The 22,778-nt window shown below is 36.4% G+C and overlaps 1 protein-coding gene across 5 annotated transcripts in view; it reads right to left on the bottom strand.

Moving 5' to 3' along the window:
* The window catches only part of LOC115224721 (1-phosphatidylinositol 4,5-bisphosphate phosphodiesterase epsilon-1), a 1,072,053-nt gene that overhangs the window by 372,291 nt on the left and 676,984 nt on the right, over positions 1-22,778 (bottom strand). For all 5 annotated transcript variants that reach the window (XM_036513495.1, XM_036513498.1, XM_036513507.1 and 2 more), the window contains exon 10: positions 22,511-22,660. In XM_036513495.1, coding sequence (XP_036369388.1) covers positions 22,511-22,660 — 150 coding nt within the window. The remainder of the gene's footprint in view (positions 1-22,510; positions 22,661-22,778) is intronic.

Genomic DNA, 22,778 nt, shown 5'->3' with positions numbered 1-22,778 from the left:
GCGGAATTTGAACTCAGAACGTAAAGACAGACGAAACATTTTGCCCAGCGTGCCAAGTGCTATGCCAGCTCGCCGCCTCAGCAAAGGCCCCATATTGAAAAGTTATAAAAACCTTGGACTGGCTAGTTGCGCTGTATGCAATGGAGCCTAAAGGGGTTGACATCAAACTTCTGAAGAAGTTCCAAATCTCTGGTTATAAGCGGGAGCTACGGACCAGCTGGGGTGGCTTGTAAAAGGGACGATTCATTTCTGGAGAGGATAAGAGTGGAACGAATCATGATCCCGTAGCGAAAACTGCAATATTTTGGGCATCCTTGCGTACCGTGTGGATGGTAAACAAGCCAGTGAAGAAGAAAGACGAAGACAGAGCGATGAAATCCCTTTAGATGAAGAAGACCACAATAGACTGAACAACTGCAACACGAGGAAAGGAATAATAGCTGTGTCTGCCGCTACCGCTTCCGCCCATCAGTCATGTGGATGGGCGCACTCATTGATATACACTGCGTCCCACACTGTCAGGCTAATCAACCTTCTCTCAATAAATAAACGTATATTCGTTCAAAACCAGTTGTTTTCCCACTGACTGTTGGTAACACCTATCTGCGCGCATTCTGTTAAAATAAATCGGTTCTGAGCAGATACCAAAAATGGCGCCCACTTTTGTGATTATGTAACATTTTCACCGTCACAAATTATTTGGCACGTATAATAAAAATGATAATTTTGTCGGAAGAAATATTTATTCAATTCAACAGTAAAGGTTTAACAAAAGAATTATTCATAAAGGACTTAATGGTAATAATACGTTTGAAAGAAAATAATCATGGGATTATGATATCGTACAGCTCCTAATGTTTGTTGTATGATCCTCTACATACAATAACCTTCCTTACGCGCTGATCCATTGAATTTGCCAAGGTGATGATATCTTCTTGTGTCATACTTTGAGCAGCGTATACAATAGCATCCCAGAAGGTAATTTTATTTGAAAACTACCTTCTATTTTGGTAAACGCGCCTCTTCAGCACTAGCGCAGTTAGGGGTGGGGTGGGGGTACAGTAGGGGCGGGCTGCTCCGAGCGGCACTTTTCATGCTGTTTTAGGCTATTGGTGTGAGCAACATGTGTTCTTTGTGGGATCCGGGCAGACGGAAGGGTTGCCTCCGGTGGCACAGACTCTAGTTACTCTAGTGCTCCACAGATTCTCGATCGGATTTAAGTCAGGAGGACAAGGTGACCACTCCATCAAACGACCTCCAGAGAAGCCTATTTGCTGCAAGATTTACTTAGAATTCCTTAGAACATTATTATCAGACAATAGATGACTAAATTACAATAGGTATATAGCCCATTGTTTGTATCATAGTGCATTGTCGTACCATTCAAAGCTCTTTATTCTTTACAAGCAGCACACTATGCTGCTTCAAATGAACTACAATACTCTCCTATATATATATATAATATATATATATATATATAGCGATACCTAAACTCACTCAAGATATCTCTAGTGAGGCTTTTTATTGGTGTACCTGAAGAGACTCACAACAGGTCGAAATATGTGTTGTATCCAATAAAGTCTATTACACATTCAGTCTCCCATTTTATTAATGATATATATATATATATATATATATATATATATATATATATATATATATACTAACAGAGGTCACAAAAGTGACGGTGGGTATTCATTAGCACCGCTTATGTTAAAATAAGAGTTAGATTAACTCCAAATCCACTAAAGTACTCTACTTAATGACTGATTTTTGTGACCTCTATTAATTTTGCCTTTAGGTTCTTATTGTTAATAAGCTACCCTTTGAATTTGTTGTTTACACTTTCACTGTTTTGAAAATCAGTACATGTTTTCAACAGCTTTTCTCATAAGACCGAGAAAGGAAGTTGAGTTTAATCCTAGGCGTTAAGAACCGGTGATGAGACTTAAGGTGTCTACACCAAAATTCGAGATCGTGATACAGCTATATAAGCTAGGGACTTACCTCCCTTTGTCAGTCATTAAGTATAGTGCTTTAGAGGCCTTGGAGTTTATTTAACTCTTATTGTAGCCTAGGCAGTGCTAGTCAGTACCCTCTGTTACTTTCGTGACTACTATTAATTTTACCTTTAGGTTATGATTGCTACTAAGCCACCCTTTTAATCTACACACTCACACAATATATATATATATAATAGACGCAGGAATGACTGTGTGGTCAAGAACTTGCTTCCCAGCCACGTAGCTCCAAGTTTAGTCCCACTGCGCTGCACCTTAGGCAAATATCTTCTACTCTAGCCTCGGGTCGACCAAAGACTTGTGAGTGAATTTGGTAGAAAGAAACTCAAAGAAATTCGTCGTACAAGCGCAGACACACAAGCACACATGCATATATATATATGCATATATTTATGTTTGTGTGTCCTTGCGCCTGTGTTTGTGCTCCACCACTGCTTGGTAACCGGTGTTAGTGTGTTTATGTCCTCGCGTTTTAGCGGTTCGGCAAGAGAGACCGATTGAATAAGATCTTAAAAAGGTAAATCCTGGGGTCTTAAAGCTTACAAGGCGGTGCTCCAGCATGGCCACAGTCAATGACTGAAACAAGTAAAAAATAAAAGATATATATAATATATATATATATATATATATATATATATACATATATATATATATATATGCATGTGTTGCTGTGAGTAAAAGTAAAGTGACAAAGATATAGGCGTGTGTGTGCTTGTGTATATGCATACATCCGCATCTCTAAATAATGATATACGATGATGACTACATGTCTGATTTCATCCATACTTCACATGTACTTAACATGTATTGGCCTTTGTCTTTCAAATCAATTCTTATTGTTAATGTACACATATCAAGGGAATTGTACTTGTACACATTGTCAATAATTCATCAGATGTTTGAGGGTGTGTATTTGATTAAATACTTTGATTTATAACACTATAAAATAAACAAACAGATATTGTGTTCTGTTCAATGTTTACTGGCTGAACTAGATTTTACTTAGTCACCCTAGATCTATAGATATAGATAAATCTTAATAATCTATTTGAAAGTGTGGCTAATGTTGTTTAAACCAGTAATCTAACCAATCTACTGTGACACGTGTAATGGGCTATTCTTATTTTATGTATACAGTTCCGTAATTCTCTTTCTGTGTTTGTGTATGTGTGTGTATGTGTGTGTGTGTTGAAACGGCCTTAATACACTAATACCATGGCATCCTTGTTACACACACACACACACACATATGTATATGTATATATATATATATATATATATATATATATATATATATATATATATATATATATATATGTACTTTGATACTTTGATAGGTTTCGGCCATTATTGGCCCAGGCCATGTCTAACTTAATAGCACCACCTGGTGAAGTCTTTCAAGTCAGAATTTGGGCACTATGGCCCACTCAAGTAGAGAGTTATTGTTACAGAGACATATCCGGGTGTAGGGGGTTTATCCGGGATTTCTTGAAGGAATCTGTCCAAAGACTTCTTGAACCCTATAGGGTCAGTTTCTGTTTTAATGTGTTTTGGTGTAATGTTAAAGAGAGCGGGGCCAATTGAGGTGAAATAATTGTGCCGTATTGTTGTTATGAGATGAGAGTGCGATTTTTGTTTTGGGCGGATGGCACGGGGCCCAAGCCTTGGATGTACCTTAAAGGTGATGCCAACATCATTTGGGCAATGCTGATGGAATATTTTCCACATCATGCAGATGATGTAGCGCTCACGACGACGTTGGAGAGAATAGAGTTTTAGCTTTTCTAGTCGACCCCAATAGTCGAGGCCTGTCATGCCATCTATCTTTTTTGTTATTGCCCTTTGAGGTGCTTCAACTTTTATGATACCTTGTATTGTGTGGGGAGACCACAGTGGACAACAGTATTCAAGGTGGGGTCGGGCAAAAGTGGAGAAGAGAAGGATAATGGTGTGGATATCTCTTGACTGGAAAGTTCTGAGAATCCAGGAACACATTCTGCGGGCCATGTCAACTTTGGTGTTTATATGAGTGGCCCAGCTTATGTTGTTGTCCACAATTACTCCCAAGTCTCTGATGTTGTTCGACGCCGCGAGAGTTTCACCTGAAGGAAGGGAGTATGGGAGTTTCAGGGCATCCTCTTTTCCATATATATATATATATATATATATATATATATGTATATACAAACATACATATATATTTGTGTGTTTGTACATATATATGAATATATATATATATATTATATATATATATATATATATATACACACACACACACACATATATATATATGTATATATATACATGCATATATATATGCATGATATATGTACATGCATGTATATATATATGCATGTATATATATATATATATATATATATATATATATATATATATATTGACGTAAACAAACGGATACTGGTTTTGAAGCCGTGGGAAACAAACAAGACACATACACAACTTATATATATATATATATATGCGCACAGTTAACAAATCAAAAATAAGGGGAAATTGAACTAGTGCATGAGTTTATTTTTGGCATAATTCTCTTGAGATATCGCAAAAATTAAACCTTTTATCAAAATTTGATACAAATCTATGTTCCAAACTCCAGCTTAGTAATGTCAGGATTATTTAACTAAATTTTTATTTTAACAAGAATTAGATACAGAGTTAGTGCATTTCAACACAAATACGCTAATGAAAGAGTTATGCTTTTTTGTGAGAAATCTTGTGATAGGCAAGTTAATGATCAATAGTGCACATTTCGTCCAACGGAATCCGCATAACTGCAAACTAGTACCGTACTAAGGTTCATTTTTATTTACAAGATGCGGCGAGACAACAAGCATTGTCCCTTGTTTCACAACATAAGCATGGCTCGTTCAGTTACTCTGAACTCAAATTCTAGCGTAAGCGAATCCTTAAGTGATACTTTATTACATCACTTCCCTCTCCACATTTCTTCATAAATGAAGTTATTTCATGGTTTTATTTAAGTAATCGAAGAGAAGTTCCTTTAAAAAAAAACTGTATTCAACGTAAATATGATCTTAATGGAACAATAAAATAGACCAGCTATTATGTTGGTGGACGGACGTATAGATTGATTACAATTCTCTTTAATTTACTTCGTTTGTAGATAAAATGTCAATAATTAGATTGAACGGAAACAGATTTTATTAACTACTTCTTTCAAAGAATGTCCTTTAAAGAACCGGATCTGAAAGAGAATCTTTCTTAGTCTAATTACTCGGTAAAATGCTAAACGTACCATTGGAGACAATAAAAAACATTCTGACATTATAGTTTAATAAATGTTCAATACGGGATGAAAATAATGCAATCATCGAGATGATGGCTTGCTATTAAATTGCCAAATTGTGAAGCCTGGGGTGCCATGGGGAGCATTTGATTAGAATTGTGTTGCTTAATCCCTTAGAATCCGTTTCACATAAATTGATTTCTTATTTAGACGTAAGGCAATTTCTGCGTCAGAGCAAAGCTGAGAACAAATCTTTGTGTATTAATTGTATTGAGTTCGTTGGAAGATAGTGCAATCCGAAAGCCAAGCGAAATATATGTGACTTAACTGGCTTCAAATACTGAATCTTTCAAAACTGTCATAAATTTACTCGTGTAAAAAGTTGAAATGAAACCTTTATTGCCGTCGGTCAAAACAATTGGCTGTCACGAACTACGTGAAATCGCTTGCACCACGTCACGCATTGAGTCACGACGGCTCAAGTACAAACACCATTAGGAATGGGGCTCAATGAAGAAATAATATAGACGTACAAATGCACAAGCACACACGCGCGCGCGCCTGATATATATAATATCAGGCGTGGCTGTGCGGTAAGAAGCTTGCTTACCAACCACACGGTCCCGGGTTCAGTCTAACTGCGTGGCACCTTGGGCAAGTGTCTTCTACTATAGCCTGGGGCCGACCAAAGACTTGTGAGTAGATTTGGTAGGCGGAAACTGAAAGAATCCCGTCGTGATATATACATATATATGTGTGTGTGTGTTTCTGTACCTATGATTATCCCTCTACAACCACTTGACAACCGGTGTTGGTGTGTTTGCATCTATGTAAATTAGTGTTTCGGCAAAGAGAGACTTATCCCTGCCCTAAAATTGCTGGCCTTATGTGAAAATTTGAAATCATTATTATTTGGTGAGCTGGCAGAATTGTTAGCACGCCGGTCGAGATGCTTAGTGGTATTTCGTCTGCCGGTACATTCTAAGTTCAAATTCCACTGAGGTCGGCTTTGCCTTTCATTCTTTTGGGGTCGATAAATTAAGTACTAGTTACGCACTGGGGTCGATATAATTGACTTGATCCGTTTGTCTGTCCTTGTTTGTCCTCTCTGTGTTTAGCTCCTTGTGGGTAGTAAAGAAATAGGTATTTCGCCTGTCGCTACGTTCCGAGTTCAAATTCCGCCGAGGTCGACTTTGCCTTCCATCCTTTTGGGGTCCATAAAATAAGTATTAGTTGAACACTGGGGTCGATGTAATCGATTTATACCCTCCTCCAAAATTTCAACCCTTGTGACAAAATTTGAAACTCTTCTTCTTCTTCTTCTTCTTCTTCTTCTTCTTCTTCTCCTCCCCCTCCTCCTCCTCCTCCTTCTTCTTCTTCTTCTTCTTCTTCTTCTTCTCTTCTTCTTCTTCTTCTTCTCTCTTCTTCTTCTTCTCTTCTTCTTCTTCTTCTTCTTCTTCTTCTTCTTCTTCTTCTTCTTACTATTATTATTATTATTATTATTATTATTATTATTATTATTATTATTATTATTATTATCATTATTATTATTATCATTATCATTATTATTATTATTATTATTATTATATTATTATTATTATTACTATCATCATCATCATTTTATGCTCGGATCACATGATCATCTATAAGTGCAATTGTAAGGATAAGAAGGTTATACTTGTATGTGTGCACACGTACGTTTTATATTACGTATTACATTAGATGATATATATCTATATGCATATAGAAATATATATATACGCACATATATAAGCATACACATAGACGCGCACTTACATCTACATCTATGAGTCTGCACGTGTATGTATGTGGGTAATTGTTTTCCTTGCAGTATAATAAACTCCTTAGAATTTAGGTGGATTTATTTCACCGATTAAAGGTTGTAAAAAATATGAGGCGATGGTTTTTATGTCTTTAGGTTATATAGTATAGAGATTTTCGTAGTTGAATTAGTAATGTGCTTAAGACAGAAATAAAAAAAGAAAGATTAATATTATATCTTTTAAGTTTTGCTTAATGTTTTTTTGTTTTTTTCAGAAATTGGAATTATTCATTTCTTTAAACATTTTTCACGTTCAGTTTGTTTAGGTTTTTCTGTTTATGCTTAGAAGAGTTTTGTTCACAAACAAACTGTACAGTACATACACATTCACAATAACACATACATGTATAGATACATATACAGATACATGCACACACACACACACATACATGCGTATACACATATATGTATGTATAAATGTGATTCAAATATATATTTTTTGTATATTATATATGTATTTATCTATCTATATAAATATAAATATATATATGTATATATATATTTATATAGATACACATATATACATATATATACATACATACATACATACATACATATATATATATATATATGTATATATATATTTATATAGATACACATATATACATATATATACATACATACATACATACATACATACATACATACATACATATATATATATATATAATATATATATATATATATATATATATATATATATATTATATATATATATATATTTATATTTTATATTTTATATTTTCTTTTGTAACATATTTCTACTATATATATGTATATATATAAACATATGCATGTGCATATATATATATATATATATATGCATTTGTATATATGGATGTAGATACACGCATATATGATTATTATTATTTTTTGCTCTCTTCATAGGTATATATTGTTCACACACACACGTATATATATGCATATATATATATATAATATATATATATATATATAATATATATATATATATATATATATATTCGAACAAAACTGTTGTTGGTTCTGAAATTATTTACTAGTATGTATACTCTGTGATCTTTCTTGCTACGGAGATCTGTAGGAGTAAAGTTTAACAGTTTCAGCCTCTTTACGCAATTCTCTCTCTCTCTCGGTGCATAAAGCCATATATAGAATTTTAAATACTAGGTTTATATCGTGCACCTTAGCTCACGTTGAACACACACAGACGTACCACAAACACACACTCACATATATATATATAATACTATATTGTGTGATTTAGACTTTAATTTTATAGCACATAAGCAGTGTTTTGAAGTTGATGAGTATTTTTGAATTATAAACCGAATATCCTGTCACTGGACTTCATAGGTAGAAATATCACAGAGCACATATAGAGGACGAAACAGAACTGTAGAATCGGTTCATAAATTATTTAAATACGTAATCTTACACGTACTTCATTGAAGATAACGACACCATTATGCAATCCAAGCCAGGAAATTTTTATAGGCATTTTCTTTGTCAGAAATTCATGCCGAATGATTTGGTGTCAATTATTGACAAAGTGAAGCTCTAGAATACCTGCTTAGCCCATAATGTGGTCATTATCAGAAGAATCGTTAGCACACCGGGCAAAATGCTTAACGGAATTTCGTCTGCCGCTACGTTGTGAGTTCAAATTCCGCCGAGGTCGACTTTGCCTTTCATATTTTCGGGGTCGATTAAATAAGTACCAGTTACGCACTGGGGTCGATTTAATCGACTTAATCCGTTTGTCTGTCCTTGTTTGGCCCCTTGTGAGTAGTAAAGAAATAGATATTTCATCAGTCAGCACTTTCTGAGCTCTAATTCCGCCGACGTCGACTTAACCTTTCATCCGTTCGGGGTCCATAAATTAAGTACTAGTGACACACTGGGTAGATGTAATCGAGTATTCTCATCCCCCAACTTTTCAGGCCTTTGTGCCTACAGTAGAAAGGATTATCTTTATTGAAACATGTGTGAGATGTCATAGTTAAATAAGTTAAATAATTTATGAACTGACTCTTCAGGTGTCATTTTCCTTTCTCTGTATATGCACGTAGGTGTATAATAGGTTCGTGTGTGTGTTTGTTTATGTGTGCGTGTGTATGTGTGTGTAGGTGTGTGCGTGTGCATCCATAGAAATGTGAAAACATGGCAGCTAGGTTAAGAAATTTTTATCGTAGCCATGTGGGGCTTGGTTTGAAGCCCTGCGTGGTATCTTCAGCATGTGCATTTCGCCCCTGCTTCGGGTTGACTCAAGCCTTATGATTGAAATGATTGGAATATTTTAAAGATATGTTGGCACCCCGCCCTCCGAATGGATGTAACCGTAATTTAAAAAAAAACAACCTTGTCCCACTGTGTCACGCATATTCTGCTTGACGGTTTCGTTAACGTTACCAATGTCTATGGAATTCTCAGCTAGCTGCACAATTCAATAAGTAGGATTTTTACTTTAGCTAACAACTGAATGCATAACGTCTTGTTTTCACTGTTACGCATGTCATGCAAGCGCACATACGAGCGCACACATACATTTGACATATAGAAATTCACATAATATATATATATATATGTACATATATATATATATATATATATATATATAAATATATTTATATGCGTAGGAGTGGCTGTGTGGTAAGTAGCTTGCTTACGAACCACATGGTTCCGGGTTCAGATGCGTAGCATCTTGGACAAGTGTCTTCTACTATGGTCTCGGCCCGACCGAAGCCTTGTGAGTGGATTTGGAAACTGAAAGAAGCCCGTCGTATATAAGTATAAATATATATGCATGTGTGTGTATATGTTTGTGTGTCTGTGTTTGTCCCCCCCCCCCAACCGATGCTGGTGTGTTTACGTCCCCGTAACTTAGCGATAGAATAAGTACTAAGCTTACTAAGAATAAGTCATGGGGTCGATTTGCTCGACTAAAGGCGGTGCTCCAGCATGGTCACAATTACATGACTGAAACAAGTAGAAGAGTAAAGAGTATACATAATCTCTTTACGATACACACACACATACATGCACGCACACATACACACACGCTCACACGCACGCGCTCACGCACACATACGCATGCACACACACGCGCGCATGTACACACACTCGGAGGAAATTCCCTAAAATATCGTCTTGATTAAGTATTTGGTAGGTAAATCAAGCCATCTCTTTCCGATTTAATGTCTTCGGCCTAATATTGGCGCAAATCCGATCAATAATTAAACAGAAACGGTCCCATTGAGATTCGAACTTCTGCTACAATTTCGACTTACTAACCAGGAAGTTGTTACAACTTCCAAGTGGTCTCTCTCTCTCTCTCCCTCTCACTCTTTCTCTCTCTCCCCCTCTTTCTCTCTCTCCCCCTCTTTCTCTCTCTCTGAATGAATGGATATCATGTTGTTTTATCGTTGTGTGTATTCTCTTTCTAGTATCGATTTAGTTGCCGAAGGCTGTTCATAGAGTTGGACTGTAATATTCAGTACATTATTCATGAAACGAGAAATCGGCAAACTTTATCTCAATATGTTCTCCGCTATAGGAAAAAATCGTATTATAATATACAATTTGTTACTACTGTTATATCTGTGTACTATGATCATGATTAAATGAATACAAGCAGTGAGGACGATTGTGCACGCACACAGACACATGCATGCATACATACATACATGCATACATACATACACACATACATACAAACGTACATACATACATACATACGTACGTACATACATACATACATACATACATACATACATACATACATACATATGTACGTACGTATGTATGTACTAGCTGTTGAAACCAGCGTTGCTCGTGTTGAAGTTAAGCCCACCTCTGACCTTGTATTGAAATCTTCTACGTTTCCCGTGACAACTATTAAGCATTAAGATTTTATATCTGGTTCGGCAGGAATTTTACCCGGTTAACACTTTCGACATACTCCTACATACTGGGCCATCTGAAATCTCAGTCAAACTTTTGGGTGTACCTCGACCCGTTGAGAGTCATGTTTGTTTATTTCGCCCCCCCCCCCTTGACGCCACCCTCTTTACAAAATTGATCAGCCTCTCCAATCTCAGGAAAATCCAGAGAAAAGTGTGAAGGTTATGCTATATATATAGAATCCATGTGACAATTTACATGAAAATATAAAAGTTACGGCCAAAAATAAAATCCCTATTGGTATTTGCTCACAAAAAGCCTATTGATTTTATAAAACCACTGCTCAGGCGCAATTATCGATTTTTTGTCAACGCTATATACTGATATCAACTCACTGACATGAGCCACGCTCGCTCCTCAATTTACATCAAAATCGGACAAAAAATGCAAAAGGTGCAGGAAGAATAACATCGCTATGGGAATTTCTATTCAAACGCCCGATTGAGCTCACAAAAATCGATGCTAACTGAGCATTATGGAGTTTTCGAAAATTTCCGGTCTTATTTGAACTTCAGGGCATGTGATCTACCTGTGTGCCAAAATCATTAAAATTGGTTGGACCGTGCGGGATGAGTTCGTGTAACCCCAAACACATACACACACAGATACCGTTACACATTTATGTATATAGATGTATGTACGTATGTGCATACATACATACATACATACATACATGCATACGTACGTACACATACATACATACATACATACATACATACATACATACATACATACATACATACAAACATAAATACATACATGCATACCTATGTACATATACATACACACATACATATATACATACATACGTACGTACGTATGTATGTACGTACGTACGTACGTACATACATACATAGATATATACGTATGTACATACATACATAGATACAGACGTAGTACACATATATACATACGTACATGCATACGGACGTACACAGACATACACACATACATTCATACATACATGCATAGTACGTACGTACACACATACATACATGCATACGTATGTGCATACATACATACATATTTCAGTCGTTAGATTGCGGCCATGCTGGGGCACCACCTTGAAGAATTTTAGTTGATCGAATCGACCCCAGTACTAATTATTTTAAAACCCGGTACTTATTCTGTCAGTCGCTTCTGTCGAACCGCTAAGTTACAGGGACGTAAATAAACTAACACTGGTTGTCAAGCGTCGGTTGAGGCAAATGCACAAAGATACACACACACGCACGCACACACACACATATACACACACACACATACACACACACTTGACAAGATTCTTTCAGTTTCCATCTATCAAATCCATTCACAAGCCTTTAGTCGGCCTGAGGCTACAGCAGAAGACATCTGTTCAAGGAGCCGCGCAGTGAGATTGAACTCAGAACCACATGTTTGTGGAGCAAACTTCTTACCACACAGCCATGCTTGCACCTATATATGAGACAGTGTATACTTTGTGGGTTTTACTTGATACCTATGATGTATCAACAGTCAAGTCATTAATTATCCTTTAACCGGAAACCATTGTTCATACTTTTCTTAAATACCCCGACGATATAGCGATGAAGCGAACAAGCTTCAGCCGAGGTATACTCTTGGCTTTTCGTAGTCGTATTACAGTTCTACGGTGCTTCCTATAACATGAAACAGAAATATGCTTTAAACAAATATATATAACTAGCAGTATCGCCCGGCGTTGCTCGGGTTTGTAAGGGAAATAACTATATAAGCATTTTTAGAGAGTTACTTCCTTTATAGATGCCAATTCGTGCTTTCTTAGCCATTTCTGTTTTGGTGTCTTCAAGCCATGAAGTCGTTGTTCTAAAAGAACGCTGGTCTCCTTGACAACGCATTACGACGTTGATTTCCTTAAACTCCCTTCCCCACAGCTTCACGAGGGAGGGAAGAAGGGGGAGAAGCAAACACAGATGCAGGTGTTTGAGCGTGGACGCCAACTCCGCCGCCATCGACACACGAAAAATTATGCATTAAAATGGAATAAAAAATGATAAATTATTTTTAAAATCGTAGACTCACCGTAGACGCGCGCTAATACTCAGACAGGCTCGATATGAATCACGACTATAAGATACCCGAATTTGGTTAAACTGCACCGCAAAATGTGGGAGGAGTTAGGAATCTAAATCGTAGGAGACAGACACTCACACAACTACAGTTTTATATATATAGATAGTGGTGAGTTGAAAGAATCGGCTGCGCATCGAATATTGAAGCCTAGTGATATTTAGTTGCGTCATTACACTCTTAGTTGAATCACACCAAATTCTCTTTTACGTTTTATCATTTGGAGATCGATACGATAAATATTCTTTTCTACTGTAGACACAAGGCCCGACATTTTTGTGAAGGGGGCCAGTCGAAGAGATCGACCCCAGTACGCAACTGGTACTTAATTTATCGATCCCGAAAGGAGGAAAGGCAAAGTCGACCCCGGCGGAATTTGAACTCAGAACGTAAAGACGGACGAAATATCGCTAAGCCTTTCGCCCGGAGTGTTAACATTTCTATTTCTTTACTACCCACAAGGGGCTAAACACAGAGAGGACAAACAAGGACAGACAAACGGATTAAGTCGATTATATCGACCCCAGTGCGTAACTGGTACTTATTTAATCGACCCCGAAAGGATGAAAGGCAAAGTCGACCTCCGCGGAATTTGAACTCAGAACGTAACGGCAGACGAAATAGGGCTACGCATTTCGCCCGGCGTGCTAACGATTCTGCCAGCTCGCCGCCTTCGATACGATAAATAATCTTTTCTACTCTAGGCACAAGGCCCGAAATTTTGGGGTGGGGGTGAGTCGATTAGATCGACACCAGTTCGCAACTGTTAATTTATCGACCCCGGAAGGATGAAAGGCAATGTCGACTTCAGCGGAATTCGAACTCAGAAAGTAAAGATAGACGAAATATCACTACGCCTTTCGCCCGGAGTGCTAACATTTCTTATTTCTTTATTGCCCACAAGGGGCTAAAACATAGAGGGGACAAACAAGGACAGACAAAGGGATTAAGTCGATTACATCGACTCCAGTGCGTAACTGGTACTTATTTAATCGACCCCGAAAGAATGAAAGGCAAAGTCGACTTCGGCGGAATTCGAACTCAGAACGTAAAGACAGACGAAATACCGCTAAGCCTTTCGGCCGGAGTGCTAACGTTTCTGCTCGCTCGCCGCTTTGATACGAGAAACATTATCTAATTACTGGAGTCGGTTTAATAGATTACACTTCGTTTCCAACTATATGAGCTTTTTATCTTTGCTAAAAACCATTTGTACGGTTAAGAAGCTCACTTGGTAACCATGTGGTTTCAGTTTTAGTCCCTCTCCATGACACGCTGTGCAAGTGTCTTCTACGATAGCCCTTGGCCAATGAAAGCCTCGTGAGTAAATCTAGTAGAAGGAAACTGTACAGCTGCCCGTCGTATATATGCGTGCGTGTGTGTCCTTGTTTCTGTTTAACCCTACCCCACTTGCTTGATGATCAGTGTTGTTTTGTTTACGTCTCCTTGATGTATGAGCTGGGCAAAAGAGACCTGTAGATTACGTAACCATACTTTAAAAATAATAGTAATAACAAAAAAACATAGGTACTAAAGTTGATTTGTCCAACTAAAATGTTTCAAGGTGGTGCTCCGACTAAAACTTTTTAAGGTGGTGTATGGATGCAAGTAAAACAAGTAAAAGATGATTTATATATCTAGACCACGATTTTGCCTTTCACTATTCCACGATCGCTTAGATAAGGATTCATTCTGTCTATACACTTGTTCTTTATAAATAATAATTTTACACCAAATTATAAAACGTCATGATTAATACGTATTGAAAAAATAAATAGTTAATACTCTTTTATATTTGATGTAGAGAAAAGAAGTTGCAAAAATGGAAGCCGCATTAACAGTGTATTAGATCTATCTTCCAAAATATGTGACTCGTATCAAAGTTAGTTGTTCGTATCTATTGGAGTGACTGATGCAGAACCTGATAATGTATGTCGGGTGAAATATGTAATTTGGCTGATATTCAGCCATTGTGTCTTAGAGCTATGCTGTCATAAACTGAGGTAGGTTCATTATTTTCAGTTATATTCCTTCAGTTTATCCTCATCTTCTGCGTTTCTTTCTATATTATGTTGCAATTAGTATATTGTCAACCACCTTTGCATCTCTATATACAAATATATAGAAAATTTGCAATTCCATGTTAGAAACGATAGTTTGCAATCCAATCCTAAACAATCTTTTTATGAATATTTGGGCAAATGATGCTCCTGAAAACACTGGAAGATGAGTCCTGGAGAAACGTAATTTCTATCTCTGGTTGAAATCATTCCACTTTCTATTCGTTGATAGTGTCTTATGGGAACATTATTTACATTTGACGGATATTTGTCCTCATCTTTTTTGCTGTTAACACAAATATCCGTCAAATGTAAATAATATAAATAATGTACATAATTCCTCATCTCTTAAATATAGAATAGTATTCTCTTCTTGGAAGTTTTAAACTTTTTTGCCAATTTTTCTTTCTGCTCATAAATACGAGAATATTAATATCCATGAAAATAAAAGTATCTTCCGGCAAGAAATGAAATACAAATGAAAGGATAAATTTCGTAATGACAAGTACTTTTCCACAGATACACAATTAGACGGGCTAATAATGAAAAAGTTCATTAAAGAGTACATTATGTAACGCATTCTCTCTCTCCCTCTCCCTCCTTTCCCTCTGACTGGATGCCCAGGTATGTATAAACATTTAGGGATAAAATATTGTGAGATGCTTTTACTTCTGAAGACTTCTGTTTATAGCAAAGCAAAACTGGTTTTACAGGTTTCATCCTTATGTAGCGCGGATCGCGTATACAAGTGCTTATTTCGTATATTCTATACATATGTGTGTGTGTGTGTGTGTGTGTGTATTACGGTTATTAAGTCATAACATGATTTCAAAAAAATATTTACTGATGAAATGGTTCGTTACTGGTAATTAACATAATTAATCGTCACTGTAATTCGTGTTCCATTCCTTACTCAAGCATACACAAGCACACACGGGTGGAAGAATTTTAACTCGAAACTGCATGTTAACCAAGTGTGTAAGAGTGCACTGAGTTCCATCAACTTACAAATTTGAGGCAGGGCAGTGCCATACATCCCCACATTACATATTTACATCAAAATGTACTGAATGAAGTAGTGATGCATGAATGAAGTGGTGATGCATGTCTCCCCCCTGTGCTGCTGACAGGATTCAGTATCCTATTAAATCAACCAGCAACGAACGACTCTTGACAAAGTACGAAAATAGTAAGAAAATGAAGAAATGAAACTAATTCCTTCTGAAAGGAATACCTGTTAAACTGCTTAAATGTAATTTATTTGGGTAGGATTAAGACGATGATAGACCAAGCGGAAATACACATAAAAGAAACAATGAAATTAACAATGGAATCAAATTTTAAGTAAAAGGATTAGAAATATAGGTGACATAGCAAGTAAGAGAGAGGAAGTGTAAGAAAAAATAGTTTAAAAAAAAAAAAGATCTGATTGTCAGTGTATACAGAAAATTGAAAAACAAAATGTAGAGAAACGACGAACTTTCAAATAGGCTTACTGCTGTGAAAGCTGAAAGACGTGACGTATTCAGGATTGTGAGAAGATTCTAAAAATAAACTAAGAGATACTATGCACGGAGAGGAAGAAATAGAGGTAGAGAGACGGAGAGTTATTTCGTTTTAATGATATTGGGAAATTAACAATTAGCACTTAAGGAGAGTGCTATGAGAAACATTCTTATGAGACATTTCTGAAAGAGAAATCTGATTGGGATAAAAGGGAGTTAACTTTAAATTAATAATGGTATTTACTGTGAATTGCTATTCCCTAGTTAATTAGCACACGCTTAACTCAAACAAATTAACCTCAAATTTTTCTACAGCTAACGATCATGTGATAAATAGTTAATAATGTAAGGGTCATCTTTCAAAACGTGTTCTTCACCTCCACAATGTTCGTGTTTCAATATTCCTCTTGGGTATTTTATAATTACACACCTTGGTAGATCAATCTGAGTATTTCTCTAGCATCCACGAACCTTGGTGTTGTCTATTATATATACATAACTCTTGTTAGAAAACATCATTTTGCAGTGATTCATTACAATTTCAGTTTTGAATATTAGTTTTGGTGTTGAGATCCAAACGAGATATTTTCAACTTTATGGTATTGGCGTAGACACAACTTCGTAGTTATGAAGCTCGCTTTACAACTACATGCAGTTTCGGGTTCAACCCTATTGCTGGACAAATTGGGAAAGTGTTTTCTACTATAGCTCTACGCCGGCCAATGGCATGTGAGGGAATTTGGTTGACTGAAACGGTGTGGAAGCCCGTACATACATACATACATACATACATACATACATACATACATACATACATACATACATACATACATACATACATGTGTGTGTGCGTGTATACGTGTCCTTGTGTGCGCGTATGATTGTCCTTGTGTGTTTGCGTGTTTATTCCCGTCTCACTACTTGGCAAACGATGTTGTTTCGTTTATGTCCCAGTAACTTAGCGATTCTGAAAAGGCAACCGATATAATAAGTACTTGATTTATATACTCTGGGGTCGATTTGTTCGACTAAACCTCCCCAGCATGGCCGCAGTCAAACAACTAAAACAAGCAAAACAGAAAAATATATATCCGAAAGAAGACCTTGTGGACAGGAAGAATTGGTTGCACGTAGCACAAAATGCCTTGAATTGTTTAGTTGCGTTCGTTTGCGTTATGATTTAACCAACCCCACATCCTGTGGTTGACTTCTTTTATTATTTCGTATATCAATAGAAATAAGACTGAATCAAGTAATAGAATAGATACCGTCGACTATTTTCTCTCCCCGCCCCACACACATGACAGACTGTAAATATGTTTATTTTGAGAATAAGAAAACCACACGAGGAACCTTTCTAATTGGATTCAAATAATATGGTCGAGCAGAAATTACCCGGACACCTACGATTCTGATAAATTTCTAATAATAGACGATTGAAACGGTTGCTTCACGGCCATCAACCATGTGAAAATGACTGGGAGATTGGATTGTCAAAAGATACAAAGACCTCTTGAAAGTCTACGGCTGAAAATGCTTGCAGTACACAACTTGGTTATAAAGAATATTTTGCTTTGTCAAGTGGAACGAAGTAATATGCTAGCATCTACGAAACTATCATTCGATATGTGTGTTTTGCGAGCGACTTTAAACGTTATTATAAGAAGCAAGCTGTGCTTATCACGTACGTAATTACGTGACTTGGAAATCAATGAAGAAGGCAATATGTGGAAATATCTTCTGAATAAGCTTTGACCTGGATAGCCATTTACAGATCATAAAGGTGTTGAATAGCTATTGTTGAGTTAATTTGTTTGTCACAACTTCACTTTTAAATATAAAAAAGCGAGAGAGAGCATCTAACACAAGGTTTTAGTGAAACCTTGTAATGTCCAATAACATATCGTAGCATGGAAAGCAGGATTGATTATTACGATGAGAAAACCAAAACCAAAACAGTAATAATGATAAAAAAAACTTATTATTCCGCTTTTGTAACTTTGCTACAGTGCTACACATATTCAATGTCAATTACATCCACTTAAATTGTGCAGCAATACAGAGTTATTATAGCTCTCTTATATAGTCTGCACCTAGCATTAACAGCGACAAAGCTTTTAGTAATAATCAATGCTATAGTATACAGACTGCTACAAGGTACAGAAAATAGGGATACCATAGATCTCTTATATAGTTTCTACATAACATTAATAGCTACTTTCTACTATGTAGCTTTTAGTCATATTAACTAATACAGCAAAGAGAATTTTCAAAAATATCAAGCATAATCAAATATGTCACACAACTCCTGTGATATTTCTATTATGCTTTACTTGTTGCAGTCGTTAGACTACGACAATGCTGGGGCACTGCTTTGAACAATTTGTAATCCAAGGGATCGACTCTCACACCCACCAGTGATTATGCTTTTATTTTTTACGCCTGGTATTTTTTCTTATTTCTTTACTGCCCACAAGGGGTTTCATACAGAAGGGGGCAAACAAGGAGAGACAAACGGATTAAGTCGATTATATCGACCCCAGTCTTCAACTGGTACTTATTTAATCGACCCCGAAAGGATGAAAGGCAAAGTCGACCTCGGCAGAATTTGAACTCAGAACGTAGCGGCAGACGAAATACCACTAAGCATTTCGCTCAGCGTGCTAACGTTTCTACTAGCTCGCCGCCTTGCCTGGTATTTATTCTGTCGGTCTCTTTCCCAGGGGACGTAAACACGCCAACACCGGTTGTCAAGCGGTGGCGGGGACAAACACAGACACGCGCGCCTGCACGTGCACACACACATGCACACACACACACACACATACACATACGTACACACACACAACGGCTTCTTTCAGCTTCCGTCTGCAAAATTCGCTCACAAAGCTTCAGTCGGCTGGAGGCCATAGTAGAAGACACATGCCCAAAGTACCACGCCGTGGAAGTGAACCCCGAACCACGTGGCTGGAAAGCAAACTTAGCAACTATTTCAAACACAATCCATATTAGATTCTATTATTGCTTACAATCTTCATAATATTCAGTCAACATTTGACACGAATCATCTTGCTTTTTCTTTGTTTATGTAATCAGGTTTTCTGTTCAACATGCAACTTCCATTTGCGGGCAAGACCGATGTGATTAAAAGTTCGCTTGGCAACCATGTAACTTCGAGTTCGGTCCCACTGTAGCCCTATGGGCAAGTATCTGCTCAGCAAACCTTTGAGAGTGCATTTGATTGACGGAAATTATGCTGAAGCCTGTCGCACGCGTACGCATCTATTTTTATTTTTACCTCATCCACACCGCTTGACAACTGCTCGGCAAAAGACAACACTGAAATAAAATACCAGGTTTAAAATATGTACTAGAACTGATTTGCTCGACTAACCTACAAGAGGATACTTCTGCTAAACCGCAGTCGAACAGCTGAAGCTAAGGAGTATACACACACACACACACACACACACACACACACACATATATATATATATTAAAACCAAGCAGTTTTTAGGTATAAGCAAAGTTTAGGTTAATTAAAATATGTTTGCGACATATTTCAACTGCTAAAAGGCAAATTCGCTGCAGTTACCGAGGAGAAAACTTTTCCTTTATGGTACAAAATAAAGGCTGTAATAACACCATATCTGTCCAGTGTCGCCAACCTCTCAGGATTCCCAGACAATGTTATATATATATATATATAATATATATATATATATATATATATATATTATATATATATATATAATATATATATATATATATATATATTATATATATATATACATATATATATATACATATATGAAGTAGTTGTATGCTGTCAATTTAATGTGACAGTTCCATGAAGGGAATAATACTACTGCTATTTAGCCCTAGGAAGCAGCACAGCTTGCTGTCGGCCTTCACACATTTCCTGTGTCCTTATGTTTACAAGGGAGTGATAAGCACCTCCACCCAGACTACTACTCCAGACTGAAGACGAGCAAAGACTCAGAAACTAGTCTCTGTATGTTGGCTTAACTTGGTGGAGGTGCTTATCTCCTCCTTGTAAACATAAGTTCACAGGAAATGTGTCAAGGCCGACAGGAAGCGGTGCTGATTCCTAGGGCTAAATAACAGTAGTATTATTCTCTTCATGGGACTGTCACATTAAGTTGACAGCATACAACTACTTTATCGTATCACTACTGCATAAATCTCTGTGAGAGATTTAGAAATGTATTATTTGTGCAAATATATATATATAGAATAATTATAGAGTATTATAGTAGAGTATTTTTATAGTAGAGTATTTCTAACGTAACTACAATGTTACACATTTCCCAGGATGGATATACTATCAGCTATTACTTCCCTTTATAATGGATAAAATGAGAAGCCAATCTCGGACATGAGCATACAATTACTATACCTTACGGCAGTGCATCCGATGCTCTACTGAATTTCCTCGAATTTATGTCACTCTTAATGCATTTATGTCACTCTTAATGCATTTAAAACCCTACTGGGTGGAGTCTATTTTGTCTTTCATTTTTCGATAAATTATATACCAGCCATATGGTGAGGCCGTGACATATGTATGATATAAACATTATTTAAGGGTGACAAACTGGGGAAAGCCGTTAGAAAATTGAAGCGGATGTCTGGCGATATTTGTTCCGGCCCTTTAGGTTTTAAGTTCATTTCTCACTGTGGCATACTTATGTGACTGACTTAATCCCATCGCCCGTTATTAACATCAAATTTACTTGCCTTTAACAAAGACCAGGCCGTTCAGAATGCCTTCTTGCCCGCTTTCTACTAGTTGTGGAAGCCCTGTGAAGTATCATGGGTCCTGATTTTTCCCCCGACTAAAATGATGGGAGAAAAAAATCGGTTGACTGGCACATCGACAGCATGAATGCAAGTCACCCTGTCCGCCCATAAAATATGAGTCTTTGTGTCTATGTAAGAAAGTGGTATAGCTTAACCCTTTTTGTAAATTATAAAAAACAAAACAACCATACAAAGCATGTACATAGTGTTTCTCTAATTATTTAGTTTCTTTAAACCGACACTGCTAAGGCCATGCAAGAATACCGCCTTCATTTTCTAAAAGTCTGTGTAAATTAGTAGCGATTCGTCATTTTGATAAATAAATAACAATCTGTTCTGAAGTCGTACAAAGTAAACTACGTCAGAATAACCTTGTGCGCATTTCACCTTATAAGGCTATATGACGTACGTTTAGCAAGTATAAAGCAAACGCACTTGACTTTTCACTAAGAACAAATTGTAATTTTTTTATATATCTCTATATGCATATATATATATATATATATTCTTTTTTTAAGAAATGTAAAACATAAGTGTATCAATATGTGTGTATGTGTGTATATATCAATATATGTATGTATGAATGTATGTATGCATATATATATATATATATATATATATATATATATATATATATATATATATATATATATATATATATAAATGTTTGTGTTGCTGTGTATGTGTGTGAGTGAGTGTGCGTGCATTTGCGTGCATAGATTTCTATTAGGTTAACACGCATTGAGAACAAAGTAGATGAAAACAAAAAAAGCAGTGAATGTTGACATGCATATTTTGGATTATCATGCTTCTTGTGATGTTATCGTGGAAAAGAAACCAGATTTATAACAAAAACAAATGAATAGCATGAATGCTTATTTATAAAAATAAAAGCATAAAGCAAGCAGTTGCGCCGACTATAGGTTACAAAATATATATAATAAACATTACACTACCTTTTTCTGCGTATTCCCTCTGAGATTTTCTTTCACCTGGTATAGTTTGCATCCATAGGCAGGTAGGTTTTTGCAGATTTTGATATAAAGTTGTTTCAGTTTGATTTCATTGTCATAATATGGCGTATGCCACAACTTTTTCTGTTTATCCTGGAAATAGACATAAAATTAAGAGTAGAGATGAGAATATTACTTTATTTGTCACTTCACATATATGTAATATCTACATATATATATATGTATTACATGAGTTATATATATATATATA

Source organism: Octopus sinensis, linkage group LG2, assembly GCF_006345805.1.
Source record: "Octopus sinensis linkage group LG2, ASM634580v1, whole genome shotgun sequence".
Taxonomy (NCBI): domain Eukaryota; kingdom Metazoa; phylum Mollusca; class Cephalopoda; order Octopoda; family Octopodidae; genus Octopus; species Octopus sinensis.
The sequence above is the reverse complement of the archived record's forward strand: the minus strand, read 5'-3'. Positions and strand labels throughout refer to the sequence as shown.